Below are 19,416 nucleotides of genomic sequence, written 5' to 3' on the forward strand. Positions count from 1 at the left end.
TTTAGCGTGGACTTCAGCCATCCCTGACACAGACCCTGGCTCTAATAATGGGACTTATTAGCGTGGGTTAACATATATTCAGACCCGTGGAGCCTGAATCCATTTTTTTTAGCCCAATTTTACATGGAAGATGTCTATTGTGGAAAGAACTGAAATGACCTAAAAGCGAAAGTCAGAATTATGTCAAAGTACCAACTATATAGTAGGAACATGGGACTCGGGAGCAGCAATAGATCATTCGGCCCCAATCGAACCTGCTCCACAATTCAATAAGACCAAGGTCAATCTGGTTGTGGTCTCAGTTCCACTTCCACGTCTGCCCCCACAAAAAACTCTGGACTCCCTTGCAAATCAAAATTCTGTCTAATTCTGTTTTGAATAAATTCAGTGACCCAGTCTCCACTACCTTCTGAGAAAGAGAATTACGCACCTTAATGATCCTCGGAGAGAAAATATTTCTCCTGATCCTAGTCAGTCCAAAGATGTGTAGGTTAGGTGGATTGGCCATGCTAAATTGTCCCTTAGTGTCCAAAGACGGGCAGGTGAGGTGGATTGGCCATGCTAAATTGCCCCTTAGTGTCCCAAGATGTTTTGGGTAAGGTGGATTGGCCATGTGAAATTGCCTCTTAGTGTCCCAAGATGTACAGGTTAGGTGGATTGGCCATGCTAAATTGCCCCTTAGTGTTCAAAGATGTGCAGGTTAGGTAGATTGGCCATGCTGAATTGCCTCTTAGTATCCAAAGATGTGCAGGTTAGGTGGATTGGCCATGCTAAATTGCCTCTTAGTATCCAAAGATGTGCAAGTTAAGTGGATTGGCCATGTGAAATTGCCTCTTAGTGTTCCAAGATGTGCAGGTTAGGTGGATTGGCCATGCTAAATTGTCTCTTAGTGTTCCAAGATGCATAGGCTAGGGAGATTATGTGCGGTAAATATGTGCACTCACAGGGATAGGGCCTGGGTAAGATGCTCTGGCAGAGAGTCGGTGCAGACTCGATCGGCCGAATGGCCTCCTTCTGCACTGTAGGTATTCGATGATTCTGTTCTAAGATTCTTAAAGGTTAACGATTTTCTGTGTTTAATAATCCCAATTTGCAAAAAAAAAATCAGCATTAAGTTTGGAAAGATGAAAGGAAATGCGTTCCTCAAATTCTTTTTGAGTCATTTCTGCGGACTGGGGAATGAGTCACTGAGCGGGAACCCGACCTCTCAGTATAGCGATTACATACTGAGAACCATACTGGAAAACTCCACAGCCCATCAATTTCCGGCAATTCATTTTAAATATTGTTTGGGGGTGGAATTTCCTAATTGGCTCCCTGGCCAAAATGCCCAGCCGATATATAGAAGTGTAACATCCAACATTCTAATACACGCACGTACGATTAATGATTGCCATATCTGTATATATTTCTCATGTTTCTAATGCATAAGGTTTTCCCTCTCATTCACAAGTTTGTTTTTTTTAGTTGATAGTTAAATATTTTCTCCTTTAGTCTTACCTGCCTCCTCCTTTGACCTGGACTCCTCGCAGTTTGCCCTTGCTGATTTTTGACCCCATCGCTGGGAGAGAGGGAAGATCAGGCTCGGCTCACTTCTCCTTCAATTTCTCTCCCTGTGGGGAAGCACCTAGCTTCTGCTCACCATCTGCTTCTGACAGCACAACAAAGTCATGCAGGCTGTGTTGATGTTTTCAACTTTTATTAGGCACAAGCAGAACTGAGTGCCAACTTTGACTCAGCGCTGGTGCTTCTAACTCCTGAGTCAGACTGTTGTTGGTTCAAATCCTTCTTCCGCCCTACGCTCCTGATGTTTGGCCGCCCAGTGCAGGGGTTGGGGGGGGGGAGATTGGAGGACCTCCGCATTAGCCTGGGCCTTACCAACATGGCCATAAACAGGTCCAGGCAGTGGGCAGTTCAACCCGACTGTCTGCTTCAATCATAGAATCCCTACAGTGCAGGAGGCAGCCATTTGGCCCATCGAGTCTGTACCGACTTTGCATCTAACCACTGACCGCCCGATCCCCGTAACCACTAATCTACACAACTTGGGACACTAAGGGGCAATTTAGCAAGGCAAATCCACCTAACCTGCACATCTTTGGACTGTGGGAAGAACCCCATGCAGACATGAGGAGAACGTGCAGACTCTGCACAGACAGTTACCCAAGGCCAGAATTGAACCCGGACACTATGAGGCAGCAGTTCTAGCCACTGTGCAACTGTGCCACCCGTTTTTATATCCATGCCCGGGTGCAGGTGGTGTGCAGATGGTGTGCACCTGTCAGCTTGAGATCTTCAACAACGATAGGACCTGAAATGCATCATCAGACCCCGAAAATTATTTTATTTCAATTTTGAGAATGTTCCGTTGTGTTTAATCAGTGTTCAAGTGTTTATCATACCAAAATCTTCCAGCAGCTCAAGGATCTGATCCACATGAATATATATTAAAGATGTGCTTGAACAAAAGGGGTAGATTTTTCTCTTTTTCCAGAAGAAAGACTTCGGCCTGAATTGTGCAAATGCAGAGTCTACCTTCAGCAAAGTTCCTCCCTGGACCTGGCCTCTGCCAATTCCATGGGTGGGGGGTGGGTGGGTGGGTGATGGAGGGATTCATATGTAAAAATACAGAAACTCATTGGAGCTGTCAAAGAACTGTCATAACTAATTTGAACCGCAAAAGCTGTCAACAGATTTAAATCTGCTGGGCTTTGAATTTTAAAAACAATGTGAAGTTTTACAATCAGTGCCTGCCATTTCAATCTGTTCTCCATCTTCTTGAGTCTGAAGGTTATCATTATAAGATTTGTGCTGCAACACTAATTTTACAACCTAACATTATCACAGTAGGGTGTCTGTTAAGTGAGCAGTTTGACTGACAACTCCAAGCGGTTATAGAATAGAAACATTTGTTTTCATAAGAGATTAGTTGAAGGAATTTAAATGCATTGAATGTTTGTTTAATCAACAAGAGTGTTTTTTTAAAAATAGTGATGTTGGTCAGAGTTCTCTGGTCTTCCATCAGCGGGTTTCTCTGCAACAAGAGGCGGTCCACCATTTGCTAGTGGTGGGATCTTATGGTCCTGCTGCCATCAATGGGATTTCCCATTGTAAATACCCCACAGCGGTGGGAAAGCCGGGACGGGAGGGTGTGCCAGCGGGACCAGAGAATCCGCCACTTGCGAACAGCCGGATAATGCTGGCTCTGAAAATCGTTCTTTCTCAAGTAAAAATTCAATTTCTTTTCATGAGTTACGATTGAATCTGTTTTCACCACCTTTTCAGGCAGGGCATTTCAGATCACACCAACTCAATGCACAAGGAAATTCCTCCTAATCTCATCCTTTTGTCAATCATCTTAAACTGTGCTCTCTCACCCTGCCCCCGCTCCCTCCCCCACTGGGAACTGTTACTCCTTACATAATTTATCAGAATTCCATATAATTAGGAACAACATTATTAAGTCTCTCTTCAGCATTCTCTGTTCCAATGGAAATAATGTAACAGTTTTAACAACACCAGGTTAAAGTCCAACAGGTTTATTTGGTAGCAAATGCCATTAGCTTTCGGAGCGCTGCTCCTTCGTCAGATGGAGTGGAAATCTGCTCTCCGAAGGAGCAGCGCTCCGAAAGCTAATTGTATTTGCTACCAAATAAACCTGTTGGACTTTAACCTGGTGTTGTTAAAACTGTTACTGTGTTTACCCCAGTCCAACACCGGCATCTCCACACCAATGGAAATAATCCCAGTGTTTTCCTAGTTTCTGATTTGATGTGAGACAGAGAGCTGGGGATGGGGTTGGGACGGGCCGAGAGAAACCCTTAAACTAACCCCGGCCCTGGATGATCTTGTCGCGGGTCTGCGGAAACTATATGCCAAGGAAGATGAAACCACATCAGAGTCAATAAAGGTACATGTGGACTCCCTGTTCTGGATCAATGCCGCCCGTCTGCCCAGTTGTTCAGTGGGTGGGTGTCCCTGTTTCCAGCTGCATGAAGCTGGAAGGTGTTTAGGAAGCTCCCCAAATAATGCTTCTGGTTGCTGGCTTGATGCCGACAGGCCCTCCCCCAACAACTCCGTAAACTCTGCTGCAACTGTTGGGTGTTCCCATGGCATTCTGGAAGAATTATTTTGAGCTTGCAAGAGGAGCATGGTGGTACAGTGGTTAGCACTGCTGCCTCACAGCGCCAGGGACCCGGGTTCAATTCCCGGCTTGGGTTACTGTCTGTGCAGAGTCTGCATGTTTTCCCGTCTATGTGGGTTTCCACGGGTGCTCTGGTTTCCTCCCACAGTCCGAAAGACGTGCTGGTTAGGTGCATTGGCCGTGCTAAATTCTCCCTCAGTGTAACCGAACAGGTGCTGGAGTATGGCGACTAGCGGATTTTCACATTTACTTCACTGCAGTTTTAATGTAAGCCTACTTGTGACACTAATAAATAAACTTTGAAACTTTAACTGTTCCTGGTTAACAAGGGGATCAGGGGTTATGAGGAAAAGGCAGGAGAATGTGGACGAGAAAAATATCAGCCATGATTGAATGGTGGAGTAGACTCGATCGGCTGAGTGGCCTAATTCTGCTCCTATGTCTTATGGTTTTATGGTCTAATAGATAAGGAACAAGGAGGAGGCCATTCAGCCTCCGAGGTCTGTTCCACCGCCATTCAACCAGATCATAGCTGATCCTTGGCTTGGGTCCACTGACTTGCCTTTGCACATATTGCCTTCAAAACTTGCTGATGGGCTAAACTTTCTTTGTCATACCCTCACGCAATGACATTTTCAGTAAGCCACGCTTCACAGGGGCGTTATCAAACAAAGTACAACACCCAGCCACATGCACATCATTAGACAGCCAACCGGAAGTTTGGTGACAGAGGTAGGTTTCAGGGAGGGTCTTAGAGAAGGGAAAGATTTAGATAGGCATGGGAGGAGATTCCAGAGACTGTGGCTGGAATTCTCCGGCTGTTCACGCCGGTGGGATTCTCCTGTCCTGCCGGCAGCGCACCCTGTCCGCGGGTTTCCCGCCAGCGTGGGGTGACATCAATGGGAATTCCCCATGTTCTCCCCATGTCCGTGTGGGTTTCCTCTGGTTTCCTCACACACTCCAAAGATGTGCAAGTTAGGTGGATTGGCCCTTAGGGGGATTAGCAGGGTAAATGCATGAGGTTACTGAGATAGGGCCTCAGTGGGATTGTTGGTGGTGCAGGCTCGATGGGCCGAATGGCCTCCTTCTGCACTGTGGGGACTCTGTGACCAGAGAATCCCGCCGCTAGCAAACAACACAACACCTCCCAGTGGTGGGAAACACGCGGCTGGGAGGCTGGAGAATTCCGGCCTGTGTCTTACAAGCGGCCTTGAAATAGTTATAAATAAAGCAATAGCCACATTCAAAACATGAACCTGTTTCCCTGCAAGGCACTGATTTCTCTGACGCGCATTTCCAGTACATTTTCTCTTTATTTCACAATTTTAGCCTCAATGGATTTTCTTTCCAACTCGACCAGTAAATTCTGGGTTTGTTATGACGCAGACCGATGTTTTCTGAGAGCCAGATTGATAGCTTAGTGGTTTCACTTAATCCTTACTGACAATCAGAAGTGGCTTGGAGCCTGTTCAACTCCACTTCCCAGAAAGAGTGACTGAGAGCGCGAGGTCACTGGGATTGCCCTTCGACCTCGATTTAACCTCGCTTGCTTTCCCCTGGAGAAATGTCACCGGTTCAGCTTCTGTGTTGCTATGGAAAAGGATATCGCCTTACCTTGCTGCTTCCTGTCAACCTCTCTCAGTAGGAGCTGGGCGAGTTGCGAGATGGACTCTGAAGTCTCTGTGGGGTAGACATCCTGCAGAAGGGGCTGAAGTGTTGTGTGGTTCAGTGGACCATTGAGCGTCAACGTCTGGTACAATCCTGCACAAAGAAACATCATAGTGTGAGCGGCAGAGAAATTTGTTGCAGTCCGTTCATAGGTTCAGGGGTGTCTCATCTGCCCCACAATTTGTCCTCTCATCTCATTCGCGTTTATTTTGTGTGTGACCTCCTCGGGTGACTTCTGTACTTTACTGAGAATATTTGGGGTAACAGTCTGGAGTTAAGGGAGTCAAGGGAGTGTGGGATGTTTCCGAAGACTGTGAAATCATGGTGTGGGTGTGTGGAGGAGGAGAGCATCAAAACATAAAAAGATTCACTCGCAATATGGTTAGGTGCATTGGCCATGCCAAATTCTCCCACAGTGTTACCGGAACAGGCACCGGAGTGTGGCGACTAGGGGATTTTCACAATAACTTCATTGAAGTGTTAATGTAAGCCTACTGGTGACACTAATAAATAAACTCTAAACATTAGATGCTTCTCTTTTGGTTGGTGATAGTGAGTAGAGCAGGCTGATCTTTTGCAAGGTGTCTTAAACAGCTATTTGACGCATCATTTATAAAGGATGAGATCGAATGTTCATTTTAGTTGACTGGCAGACAGATTGCCAAGCTGCCTTTAGGAATATTAGTCTGTAGCGGAAGTCGTGATTGGGTACTGTCTCTGAAATTAGTCCTTAAAATGGGTGAAATGACCAATGTCCATGATTAATTGTTTAACTGCAGCAGTTGCAGTTTTCAACTGCTCTGTGTTTGATTACGTGAGTCTGTTTACTGTTGGTGCTCACTGCGCTTGGTTGGTCAAGTGTGGATTAGGATTCAGAGAAAAGTGAACAAACTGGAGAAAGAGCTGGAAGTCAGAGCTGAAGCATGGGAGAAACATTATAATATATTGCAAATAAAACCTGTTAGGCATGTTTTGAGGTGGAGGGGGGGTTGGATTTTCCAGACCTTTCCTCCGATGGGATCTTCCGGTCCGGCCGAAGTCGATTCCCTGGCAGAGGGACGGGAAAGATATACAAAGTGATGTGGACTTCGGCTGGACTGGAAACTCCTGCCAGCGGCCAATGGCAAGCCACTACGAAGGGACTGGAAAATTCCGGCCATAGAAAGTGTGGTCATCTCTGAATAGATCCGAGATATAAAATAAAGAATAGCAACTAGTAGTTTACTGATAAAAACATGATCCAGATTCTATTTGATATTAGGAAAATCTTTAAAAGAGTGTGGTTTGAAATACTGAAAAGCAGAGGGCCCAATATTGTTAAGAAACAAATTTAAGTAATCTATTTTTAAAAACCTAAATTTCCTCTCGTGAAGAGAGGTTAAATCCTGAAGACAAAAGGTCCTGAATGAAAACACAACGAAAAATGTTGCAATTACATAGTGCCTCCCATGTCATTAAAATTATTGAATTACGATCACAAAGAGATAATTCCATGCTAATTCTCTTCCCACATAAAGCAGACTTTCATCTGTTCCCATAGCTAGTAATTCCCAGACCAGCACTCCAGAGACACAGGGTAATGCTCTGGGGACACGGGTTTGAATCCTAGCACACCAGATGGCAAAATTTGAATTTAATAAAACATCTGGAATTAAAAGTCTAACGATGACCATGAAACCATTGTTGTAAATACCCATCTCATTCACTAATGCCCCTTTAGGGAAGGAAATAGAATTCATAGAACCCCGACTGTGCAGAAGGAGGCCATTCAGCCCATCAAGTCTGCACCAACCACATTCCTACCCAGGCCCTATTCCCACAACCCCTTATATTTACCCTGCTCATCCTCCTGACACTAAGGAGCAATTTAGCATGGTCAATCCACCTAACCTGTACATCATTGGACTGTGGGAGGAAACCGGAACACCCGGAGGAAACCCACGCAGACACGGGGAGAATGTGCAGACTCCACATAGACAGTGACCTGAGGCTGGAATTGAACCCGGGACCCTGGCGCTGTGAGGCAGTAATGCTAACCATTGTGCCACCATGCCGCCCCCGCCAAATCTGCTGTCCTTACCTGGACTGGCCTACATGTGACTCCAGGGCCACAGCGATGTGGTTGACTCTGAAATGCCTTCAGGGATGGGTAATAAACGCTGGCCCAGCCAGCGACGCCCACATCCCATGAACGAATAGCAAACAAAGCTTGGGGGAAGCCAATTAGGGGACCCTCTCGCTGCCAAAAGTACAGGCGCATGATCCTCATGTTGTCCTGACATCGGGGTCCCAACGGCCAAGGGAAAACGATTCCACCCATGATTTCAAGGTTTTTAGTCAGTCACTGTGCTCCAGCGTATTGTTTTAAGATATTGACTTGCAAATAGGCCGCATGTTTGCGAAGCTTTGATTTTTTTGAGTTGGGGTTGGGCCGATATGAGAATTAACAATTATTTTCCTCTTTGGGCGGGGGGAGGGGGGGTGGGGTGGGGGGACCCACGATGAGGGGACGTGCAGTCTATATTCAGCAGCCTATCAGTGCACCCATACAAAGAGGTCTTTCTTTCAATTAATTGACAGCAAAATTACCAGGAGAGATTTAAGCTGCGGGGAGATTAAGAATGCCGTCGTGTGTAGTTAATGAATATGAAAGGAGAAGCTCAGGCTCCCAATGTTAAAGGAATAACTGTATGTGGCCGAGGTACAGTGTGTTTCATTTGTGATACAAGTTAAGCTGCAACGTGATCTGAATGGGTGAACCATTCTCCATTCACTGTGCGGGGAGAGGGAGGAAGGGAGCTGAGGACCTGCGCTCAGATGTAGATGGGCAATACAAATTCTGCTGCCAACCGTAAAAGCTATTTCAAAATCACTTCTTTTCAATAAACAGAAATTTTACAGGATAGTAAAGCGCTCATTGGGCGGGATTTTATGGCCTCGCTCGAGCGAGACCGGAAATTCCTGCCCGAAGTCAACGGGCATTTCTGTTGTCTGCCCCTTGCCCACTCCGATTCTGTGGCAGGCGGGGTGGTAGTGTTCCGACGATTACGCTTTTTTAAAGTTTGACTTCATTTGAGTTTCTGTGTTGATTGAGTGTTGGAAGTAGTTTTAAAAAAGATGCACTAAAAAGCTAAGGTTAAGTTTATTTATGAGCGTCATAAGTAGGCTTACGTTAACACTGCAATGAAGTTACTGTGAAAATCCCCTCGTTGCCACATTCTGGCACCTGTTCAGGTACACTGAGGGAGAATTTAGCATGGCCAATGCACTTAACCAGCATGTCTTCCGGACTGTGGGAGGAAACCAGGGCACCCGGAGGAAACCCACGCAGACACAGGGAGAACGTGCAGACTCCACACAGACAATGACCCAAGCTGAGAATCGAACCCGGGTCCCTGGCTCTGTGAGGCAGCAGTACTAACCACTGTGCTACTGTGCCACTCATTAAGGCTACTTCAGCTACACTTTGACCTCACTTCAAAATACAAGATCAGATGTGTTGCACTTCAGGCTACAGTAATGCCCACAGTCTTCCCAATGCATGACCTCTCTTGGTCGCTGTGGCTGGCTTTAAAACTTTTCTTGGCATTTGTTAGTCCAATTGCTCACAGTGCTTCCTCCCTGACCCCTCATTCATCAGTTCAGGACACTCACCAGCAACACACTTCACCTCAAGCACTGCAGCCTCTGACCTTAGGCGAAGAAAAGCATTCCGACATCGCCCAATGTGCGTAGTGAAGGTATCCTATTTTAATGGCCTATCCTGTGTTGGGCAGTGGTATCTGGTGGCAGGTTGGGTCAGCGTTGGACTTGGGGGATTGGCCAGGCTATGTTGGGTTGGGCTGGGATCAGACCTGGTTTGGGGGTGGGGAGGGGGGGGGGGGGGGGGGGGGGGTGGCGGGTGTGTCCATTGTTGGGGTTGGACTGGGGAGGTGGTTGGGGGGGGAGCGGCGGGAGTGTGGGGGGGTGTGGGGCTCAGTCTGAATCTTTAAAATAGTTACTCTGCTTTTTTTCCTTCTATCTCTTTCAGAGTAACAATGGGGGCAAATTGGCAGAATCAGCCGAGTTTAACGATTTAAATTGCTTTGTGGGATGGCCCCCAGCCCAGTGCAATTGTTCCGGGGACATTAGCATTTCTGGACAACTGCCATGTCAACCCTTACCTGGGAACCTCCTAGGGGGATTCCCCAGTGCATCTTTGGGATGCTCCCCCAAATCTGACACTCCAAAGCCAAGAAGTTATGTCCCAATGTATTGAGTTCAGCATGGGCAGGGTGTCACTTCAGCTGTTATTATTATTATTTACTGCATCATATAGGGGAAGGCGATGGCCTTGTGGCATTATCGCTAGACTATTAATCTAAAAACCCAGCTAATGTTCTGAGAAACCAGGTTCAAATCCCACCACTGCAGATGGTGGAATTTGAATTTAATTTTAAAACAAAATCCAGAATTGAGAATCTACTGATGGCCATGAAACCATTGTCGATTGTCGGAAAAACCCATCTGGTTCACTAATGTCCTTTAGGGAAGGAAATCTGCCATCCTTACCCGGTCTGGCCTACATGTGACTCCAGAGCCACAGCAATGTGGTTGACTCTCAACTGCCCTCCAAGGACAACCAGGAATGGGCAATAAATGCTGGCCAGCCAGCGACGCCCATGTCCCATGAATGAATTTTTAAAAATAGATTTTATTCTGATTTACTGATGTCACAGTGATATCCACGGTGTACAGTTACTAAAGAAAAAGCACCCAATTTCCTGAGGTATTGTTCATGGGCAAATGCACCTCTTTCGTCCTGTCTCTTTGATTTTGCCTCGCAAACTAATTTTCAAACTTCAATCTGGAGACAGATCCAGACCGACACTCCAGCATGGTACTGAGGGAGTGCTGCACTGTCAGAGGTGCCGCCTTGCGGATGAGACATTAAACCGAGGCCTGGTCTGACACCTCGGGTGGCTGTAAAATTTCGCAATGGTACGACTTTGAAAAACAGCGCGTCTCCTGGTCAACGTTTAACTCTCAGACTATGTCACAAAAAAAATTACAGGTTATCTCATTGGCGTTTGTGGGATCTTGCTGTGCACAAATTAGCCATGACGTTTCCCTGTATTACTACAGTGACTACACTTAAAAAGTAAATATGTGGCTGCGAGGTGCTCTGGGAAGTCATGAAAAGAACTAAAAAAGTCAAATTATTTATGTCCTTTTTTATCCCATTATGTTTCTGCTTAGTTTCCACTCTTGCTATCAACCTCTGTTACTGCTCTCACAAATTTGTTTAATTCTAGTTCCTTTTCTTTCTCCTGTCCTTGTTCTGTAAGGAAACTAGGAAGAGATTTCCTTTTAAATCAGTCTAAGTGACCTTGCTGCAATCTGGTTAGCGTTGCTATGGCTACACTCGTGTGTGATGCTGCCAAGGTCTTTTTTTTTCAGCAAAACTACAAACAAAACCACAAATGGGACCTTAACTGATGTCATTCCCGAACATTTTCGTTATCAGTTGCACGGAATGTCTGCCTCCAGTTTCTGGAGAAGCATCTGGTTTTCTCCTTGATTTTATTTTCTGTCTTTGGGTTCAGTTCCCTTGCTTGTTGACATAGGTTATCTGGAACATGGCCATTGCCTCACCCCTCAGAATTCACCAGAACACTGCCATGTTTCCTTAGTGTGGCATTGTTCAATAAAAATCATTGACTAACCAGAGATGCGGCTGTGGCAAACTCTTCTTCAACCATGTCCATTAATTTTAGTCGCAAACCCCTTATACCCACCCATACCATACACAGGTAAATACACTGCACATATGGTATGGTGGTACAGTGGTTAGCACTGCTGCCTCATAGTGCCAGGGACTAGATTTGATTCCTGGCTTGGGTCACTGTCTGTGTGGAGTTTGCACGTTCTCCTCGTATCTGGGTGGGTTTCCTCCGGGTGCTCCGGTTTCCTCCCAAAGTCCGAAAGACACGCTGATTTGGTGCATTGGCTTTGGGTGACTGACTGTGTGGAGTCTTCATATTCTCCCCGTGACTGCGTGGGTTTCCTCCGGGCGCTCCGGTTTCCTCCCACAGTCTGAAAGACGTGCTGGTTAGAAGCATTGGCCGTGCTAAATTCTCCCTCAGTGTACCCGAACAGGCGCTGTAGTGTGGCGACGAGGGGATTTTCACAGTAACTTCATTGCAGTGTTAATATAAACCTATTTGTGACACTAATAAATAAACTTTAAATCTTTTATTTTTAATAAACAAACTTCTACCACCATTCAATAACCAAGAGCAGTGAGGTGCTCACAACAATCAAAAGACTCTCAAAGCACCCTGCTTAATGACTTACAATTTACCAAAAAACACTCAAAGAGAAATGAAAGTTCGCAAGCATTCACTGTGAGAATAAGAGTGTTGAGTTTGTCTGCCAAATAATGGAGCCCATTAATCTTTTTTTACTTACAAACAGAAATGTGGTTAGCCATATCTGGATTCCTTATAGCCTCATGTGGTTAATATATTGGACAACAGTTTTTAAGGTAATCAACTGATTTTTTTCAATCTGTGGTCTCTAGCTGGGAGCCCGAGGGTGTGGTTCAGACGAATGCCAACAGCACGGGCTCGATGCCTGTTCCGGTGGACTAATTGAGACCTGCCTTCTGTCCATGAGAGTTAAGGAAATGGCTGTCAAAAACTGCCAAGAAATTTGCCTCGAGATGAAGCACCAATGGTTCTCTCTCTAACTGCGATCTTATTCAGGTTTGTATTTTTAAAAAATTCATTCATGGAATGTGGGTGTCGCTGGCTGGGTCAGCATTTATTGCCCATCCCTGATGGCATTTATGAGTCAACCTCACTGTTGAGGATCTGAAGCCATATGTAGGCCAGATCGGGTGAGGACGCCAGATTTCCTTCCCTAAAGGACATTAATGAACCAGATGGGAGTTTAGAACAAATGACAATGGTATCATGCTCATCAGTAGACTTCCCGATGTTTTATTCAATTCAAATTCCACCATCTGCCATGGTGGGATTCGAACCCGGGTCCCCAGAGCATTACAACTGGGTCTCTGGATTACTAGTCGAGTGACCACACCACTGCGCCACTGCCTCCCCCAACTTTATTAGGATGGTCAAGGCCTCTTAGCTTTTATATCCTCCATCTCTTGTGATAAAACATAGAATTCCATTTGGTTTTTTTGGTCTCACCAACTTGAGTTTCTGCCTAAAATGATCTGTGAACCTGATTCTCCAAATCCCACCGCTCTTTCACATCGGCAAGCTGATTCCCATTCGGAATAATTACTGTGACATGTTTGTTTCCCAAATTTATTATCTGACACTTCGTGGTATGAGAATGATAATATAATACACAGCCCACTTCTCATTAGCAAAGTCATTGTGCCTCTTCAACTGACACCAAAGGTCTCTTTGCACAGATTAATAGAATTATTACTGTTCGTGTCTTTGGTGTCCTATTTAATCTCAAGGTAAGCTGCTGACCACATATCCACTCCATCGCTCAGACCACCTATTTTCATCTGCTTAACGTTACCTTACCTTAATCATCTGCTGCTGAAGCCCTAATCCATGCCTCTACATTTGACTATTCCACTGTAATCATAGAAACGAGAAGCAGGAGTAGGCCATTCATCCCTTCGAGCCTGCTACGCTATTCATTATGATCATGGTTGATCATCAAATTCAATATCCTGATCCCCATTTCTCCCCATATTCCTTAGTCCCTTTCGCGCCATGCGCTATATCTATATTCTTCCCGGCTTCCCATATTCTATTCCGTAGAAATTTGAGATTATTTAAAGCTCTGCTCCCATGTCTGTACCTGCACCAAGTCCCGTTCACCGATACTCCTTTGCTTGCTGTCCTGCATTTGTTTCCGGTCAAGCTACGGCCTGATTTTAAAATTCCCATCCTTGCTTTCAAATCCCTCTACAGTCTCACCCCTTTCTTATCTCTGTAATCTCCCCCAGCCTCAAAATTCTCCAAGAATTGTCTTCCGCTCATCCAATGGTGGCCCTTGAGCATTCCCAATTTTAATCACCCTGTGCCTCCAGCTGCTAAAGCCTCAGGCCGGAATTTTCCGGCCTCTACCGTTGACGGGATCTTCTGGTCCTGCCAAAGGCAATGGACCTTTGAATGGCTCACCGCAAATCATGATGGAATTTTCCGAACCTAATCCATGGAATTCCCTCCTTGAACCTCTCCGACACACTACATCTCTTTCTTCCTGTAAGACACTCGCTAAAAATTAATCTCTTTGGCCAAGCTTTTGGACAGCTGGTCCAAAATCAACTTAACGTGTCTCGGTGTCTAACTTTGCTTTATAACCGTTCCTGTGAAGAACTTTGAGACATTTTATCAGGTTAAAGGTTCGCTATAAACACAAGCTGTTGTTAAATCACATCATTAAATTAATTATTGGGATTCTCTGGAAGATTTTACCCAGACAATTTACTCTTGAATGAGATGGGGCATCACTGACAAGGCCAGCATTTCTTGCGCATCCCTAATTGCTCCTGAACTGAGTGACTTGCGTGGCCATTTCACAGGGCAGTTAAGAGTCAACCACATTGTATGGATTTGGAGTCACATGTAGGCCAGACCAGATAAGGACGGCAGATTTCCTTCCCAAAAGGACATCAGTGAACCAGATGCTTTTTATGATAATTGACAATGGCATCATGATTGAGACTAGCTTCCAATTCCAGATTATATTTTGTTAATTGAATTTAAATTCTGACAGCAGCCATGGTGAGATTTGAACCTGCTTCCCCACTGCAATAGCGTGGTCCTCTGGATTACTAGTCCAGTGACATTAGCATAGCACCACTCCCTTCACTTAGAATCATAGGATCATAGAATCCCTACAGTGCAGAAGGAGGCCATTTGGCCCATTGAGCCTGAACCGACAACAATCCCTAACCAGGCCATATCCCCATAACCCCATGTACTGACCCTATTAATCCCCCTGACACTAAGGGTCAATTTAGCATGGCCAATTTACCTAACCCGCACATCTTTGTTGTGAGGCTCGGGGCAGAATTTTCCTGTCTCGCCCACCACGGGAATCGTAGCGGGCGAGACACAACCAAGCAAATGTCCATTGACCTCAGGGGGGATTTTCCGTTCTTGGGGCGAGCGCTGTCGGAAAATCCCGGCTGGAAAATGGTCGTGAATATAGCGTAATCCAACATGTAAACCAGTCTCCCATCCATTGATTCTGTCTACAGTCCAAAGATGTGCGGGTTAGGTTGATTGGCCAGGTTAAAAATTGCCCCTTAGAGTCCTGGGATGTGTAGGTTAGAGGGATTAGCGGGTAAATATGTGGGGTAGGGCCTGGGTGGGATTGTGGTCGGTGCAGACTCGATGGGCCGAATGGCCTCCTTCTGCACTGTAGGGTTTCTATGATTTCTATGATTTCTATGACTTCCCGCTGCCTCGGCAAAGCAGCCAGCATAATTAAGGACCCCACGCACCCCGGACATTCTCTCTTCCATCTTCTTCCGTCGGGAAGAAGATACAAAAGTCTGAGATCGTGTTCCAACCGACTCAAGAACAGCTTCTTCCCTGCTACCAATAGACTTTTGAATGGACCTACCTTGCATTAAGTTGATCTTTCTCTACACCCTAGCTTTGACTGTAACACTACATTCTCTTGTTTCTCTATGAACGGTATGTTTTGTCTGTATAGCGCGCAAGAAACAATACTTTTCACTGTATGCTAATACATAGAACAATAATAAATCAAATCAAGTCAAATCAAGTCAAATCCCACCCTGAGTGTGTCATTTATCAGATTTAAAGGGCTGGGGGCAATTTGTCACAATGGCTGGTGTAACAGTGACTTGCTCGCTCAGCACTTCCCTATGTTGCTGCTCTATAATCCGGCTTCACAAGGTCGATAACATCTTCAGAGACAAACCATTATCGTTCTGTAAGGGCAGCAGCAATAACAGATGCTGTGGGTGAATCACTGATCCAATGGCATTGTTTGCATAGGACCAGAAAATTGGAATAAACTGAAGGCAATTGACTTACGCCGATTAGCTGCACTCCGCTAAATGGAGAGGATCATCTGGTGTGGATTTGCTCAGTCAGGACCTTGTCGATCATGGCATATCAACTGGGGACTTGACAGTTTGTCTTTGTTCGCAAGTGCAACTCCACTTGTGCCAAGCGCTACATTTTCAGCAACCTTCTCCAATTAGATTTATGGTGACAGACACTCACCACCTTGTCACATTTTTACCCGCTTTGTTCTTGAGCCAGTTAGACTTACAGTCCAAGTTCTCTCTATGTTGTATTCCAAAGCCTTTGATTATTTTCCACACTATTTGAACAGCTTGTTTGTCATCTGCGCTGGGATAAGCGTCGAGGGAGTGATTAACAAGTCAGTGACCTTATCAAAGGGATCAGCTGATGTTAGTACCAAAGGAAATGAAGCCTGAGAACTTTATAACTACTCTATCCATCCTGAGATGAGATTCTTTACTTTAATGTTGGGGAATCACTGGGATAATGTTTTATTCTTTTTCTATCCTTCGCCGCTGCTGTTTTCTTTTAATCTACTTATTCTTGGGATGTGGGTCTATCCCAGTAAGGGTCAACCATTATATAGATGGGAGCCATCAATAAGCCAGATGAGAAAAGCCTTTAGAAAGTTGGGATTTTGCAATAATCTGCCAATGTTTATTATAGAATCTTTCCAGGATTTATTGAACTTAACTTCCTAATTTTGGGTCAGAGCTTAAGTCTGTTTTTTTAAAGTTTATTTATTAGCATCTCAAGTCGGCTTACATTAACACTGTAATGAAGTTACTGTGAAAACTTCCCTAGTCGCCATGCTCCGGTGCCTGTTCGGGGACACCGAGGGAGAATTTAACATGGCCAATGCACCTAGCCAGCACGTCTTTCGGACTTTGTGGGAGGAAACCGGAGCACCCGGAGGAAACCTACACAGACACGGGGAGAATGTGCAAACTCCATACAAACAGACACCCGAGGCTGGAATCGAACCCGAGTCCCTGGCGCTGTGAGGCAGCAGTGCTAACCACTGTGCCACCGTGCCACCCATTGGCGGGACACGGACAATTCTGCCACAGGAGGGTGTGTTTTTCAGTGCATTGTACAACTTTACTTGGGGCTGGTGTACTTGGTCACTACCTATGTCCCCTCCGACACAGCGTACTTGGCTAGTTCCCTGGACAGCAGCAGGCGCCTGGCAGTCTGGATCTCTTGGGAGCTGATGGTGCTGCGCTTGTTGTAACGGGCCAGGCGGGAAGCCTCGCCTGCGATTCGCTCGAAGATCTCATTGACGATCAAGTTCATGATGCTCATGGCCTTGGAGGAGATGCTGGTGTCAGGGTGAACCTGCTTCATCACTTTTTAGATGTGGATGGAATAACTCTTCTTCCTGGACCTCCTCCTCATTTTGCCGCTGTTACTGGGCTTTCTTGGTGCCCTTCCTGGAAGCTTGGACTTTCTTTTCTTCAGGGTTGGTGGACGCAGTCTGCAGAAGTGGGTGGAGGGGTGGGGGTGGGGGGGGGGGGGCGCGGTGTTGGGGGGGGGGGGGCTTCCCAGCCAACATTCTGATTAAATTTGATAAATTCCCTTTTGTTTAATTTATAAAATTTGAGTTTACTGACTCGCGCCCCTTTAAAAAAGGGAGAAGTTTTTGTTAATTTGATTTTGATTGATGACACCTGTGTCATCCTAATTGGCATTTTGTAAGAGTTAGAATACGAGTTGCTAAGCAACGGACAGTACAGCGGAGAGAGCTCATTCTATACAGCCTGGAAAACCTGTCTCTCACACCGGCAAACATGATCGCGCTGGATCAGGAATACCACAATGACCTACAAATATATTTAGATTTGCTGTGCTCTTTCATTTTGCTCGCATTTAAAATACTTTCATTCTCCTCATATGCAGAAAAAGGACCAATTTAACTAAATTAGTATTGGTTTGCATTCATCGAGGTTGTTCCTTACTTTGTTTTACCAGAATCAATTCTACAATAAAGATTTAGTTCAAAATGTGATAACTTATATATAACATATATAGATATATTTTACGAAATTTAAAAGTGATTAACAATTCATTTTCATAGATTCATAGAATCTATGGCACAGAGACAGGCCCTTCGGCCCAAACTGGTCCATGCTGACCAAAAAGCCCATCTAAGCTAACCCCATTTGCCTGCATTTGGCCCATATCTCACTGAATCTTTCCGATCCATGTATCTGTCCAAATCTTTTTAAAATGTTGTCAATGTCCCTGCCTCAACCACTTCCTCCGGCAGCTCATTCCACACACGCACCACCCTCTGTAAAAATGTTGCTCCTCAGGTTCCCATTAATTCTTTCCCCTCTTAACTTAAACCCATGCCCTCTAGTTCTCGATTCCCCAACCCTGGGAAAAAGACTGAGCTCATTCACCCTATCCGTGCCTCTCATGATCTTATACACCTCTATAAGTTCACCCCTCAGTCTCCTATGCTCCAAAGAAACAAGTCCTAGCCTGTCCAATCTCTCCCTATAACTCAGTCCCTTGAGTCCTGGCAACATCCTTGTAAATCTCTTCTGCATTCTCTCCAGTTTAATAACATCTTTCCTATAGCAAGGCGACCAAAACTGAACACAATACTCCAGGTGCGGCCTCACCAACGTCCTGTACCACTGCAGCATAAGTTCCCAACTTCTATACTCAATGCCCTGACTGATGAAGGCCAGCATGCCAAAAACCTTCTTCACTGCCCTGTCTACCTGTCACTCCACCTTTTGTTGGAGATGGAATTCTAAGTGCCTAATTTTTATTTTCTCATTGTTTGATAACATATTTATATTAAAAATGTAATTAGAATGATTAAACAGGTTATAGGAATGACTCAAATATCAAGTAATTGGGGATCTGATAATTTTGGGTTCCCTCTACCATGTTCACCTGAAAGCTTGGATTTCTGGTCTCTGTCGAGGAACAACTGAGTTGACAGCAGTTAGCTCAACTTTGGGTAGCCAATGTGCCTGAAACGACCGCTACTATAATAGACCATGACAGCTGCAATCCCATAGAATCCCTGCAATATAGCGTGCTCCCCCCATGTCTGCGTGGGTTTCCTCCGGGTGCTCCGGCTTCCTCCCACACTCCAAAGATATGTAGTTCAGGTGGATTGGTCATGCTAAATTGCCCCTGAGTGTCAGGGCGATTAGCCGGGTAACAGGGTTAGGGTCTGGATGGGATTGTTTTCGGTGCAGGTTCAACGGGCTGAGTGGCCTCCTCTTGCACTGTAGGGATTTTATGAAAGAGGCCATCTGGCTTATCGAGTCTGCACCGGCTCTCCGAAAGAGCGTCCCACTCAGGTCCTCTTCCCTGCCTTATCCCCATAACCCTGCGCATTTATCATGGCCAATCCACCTAACCTGCGCCTCTTTGAACTGTGGGAGGAAACCAGAGCACCCGGAGGAAACCCATGCAGACACGGGGAGAACGTGCAGACTCCATAAAGACAGTCACCCGAGGCCGGAATTGAACCCGGGTCCCTGACGATGTGAGGTAGCAGTGCTAACCACTGCTCCTGTTTATTATTTTCCCCTAATA

At 45.6% G+C, this 19,416-nt stretch overlaps 1 protein-coding gene across 1 annotated transcript in view; it reads right to left on the minus strand.

Moving 5' to 3' along the window:
- Positions 1–19,416, minus strand: part of LOC144501446 (uncharacterized) — a 66,587-nt gene that overhangs the window by 37,603 nt on the left and 9,568 nt on the right. The window contains exon 3 of the mRNA XM_078225219.1: positions 5,759–5,905. Within this exon, the coding sequence (XP_078081345.1) occupies positions 5,759–5,905 (147 nt within the window). The remainder of the gene's footprint in view (positions 1–5,758; positions 5,906–19,416) is intronic.

This window comes from Mustelus asterias, chromosome 1 (assembly GCF_964213995.1).
Source record: "Mustelus asterias chromosome 1, sMusAst1.hap1.1, whole genome shotgun sequence".
Lineage (NCBI taxonomy): Eukaryota > Metazoa > Chordata > Chondrichthyes > Carcharhiniformes > Triakidae > Mustelus > Mustelus asterias.